Source organism: Microtus ochrogaster, unplaced genomic scaffold, assembly GCF_000317375.1.
Source record: "Microtus ochrogaster isolate Prairie Vole_2 unplaced genomic scaffold, MicOch1.0 UNK8, whole genome shotgun sequence".
Lineage (NCBI taxonomy): Eukaryota > Metazoa > Chordata > Mammalia > Rodentia > Cricetidae > Microtus > Microtus ochrogaster.
This window is the reverse complement of record NW_004949106.1, coordinates 1,354,905-1,355,473: the sequence shown is the minus strand read 5'-3', so window position 1 is coordinate 1,355,473 and position 569 is coordinate 1,354,905. Positions and strand designations below refer to the sequence as shown.

The 569-nt window shown below is 47.5% G+C and overlaps 1 protein-coding gene across 1 annotated transcript in view; it reads left to right on the top strand.

Annotated features, from left to right (window-relative positions):
- Nucleotides 1-569, top strand: part of LOC101990377 (aldehyde oxidase 2-like) — a 73,040-nt gene that overhangs the window by 38,160 nt on the left and 34,311 nt on the right. Inside the window, 1 exon segment of the mRNA XM_013353456.1 lies at nt 344-466. Coding sequence (XP_013208910.1) covers nt 344-466 — 123 coding nt within the window.

Below are 569 nucleotides of genomic sequence, written 5' to 3'. Positions count from 1 at the left end.
TTATTATTAAATTTTTACCCAAGTACATTTGACTCCAGTGTGGCTATTTCTATTCAACAAGGACATCGAAGATGCCAGCCCCTGGAGAGGTTGAGTCTGGCTTCTGTTCTCTTCACTTTAAAATTATTTAAATTGGTTCATTTATCATGATTATGGTGTAGAGTATGAGAGGCATGGAGGCCAATGTGGTGGTCAGAGGGCAGCTTTATGGAGGCGTGTCTCTCTCCACCTACCTTTACATGGGTTCCAGGATTGAACTCATGTCCCCAAGCCTGTACGGCAATCGCCATTGCACACTGAGCAGTGTCCCTGCCCTCTCCTGCTCTACTTACGTGCTTTACAGGTGCTCTGTGTGGGCCAGATCGTCTGTGCCGTGGTTGCAGAGACTGATGTTCAGGCAAAACGAGCAACCGAGAAGATAAAAATCACCTACGAGGACCTGGAACCTATGATTTTCACCATCGAGGTAGGTAGGGCCGGTCAGTCTCCCTTTGGAATGGGAAAGTTGGGCTGGAAAGATGGTTCAATGATTCTCTTCCCAGCACCCACATGATGTTCTGAGACAGGGT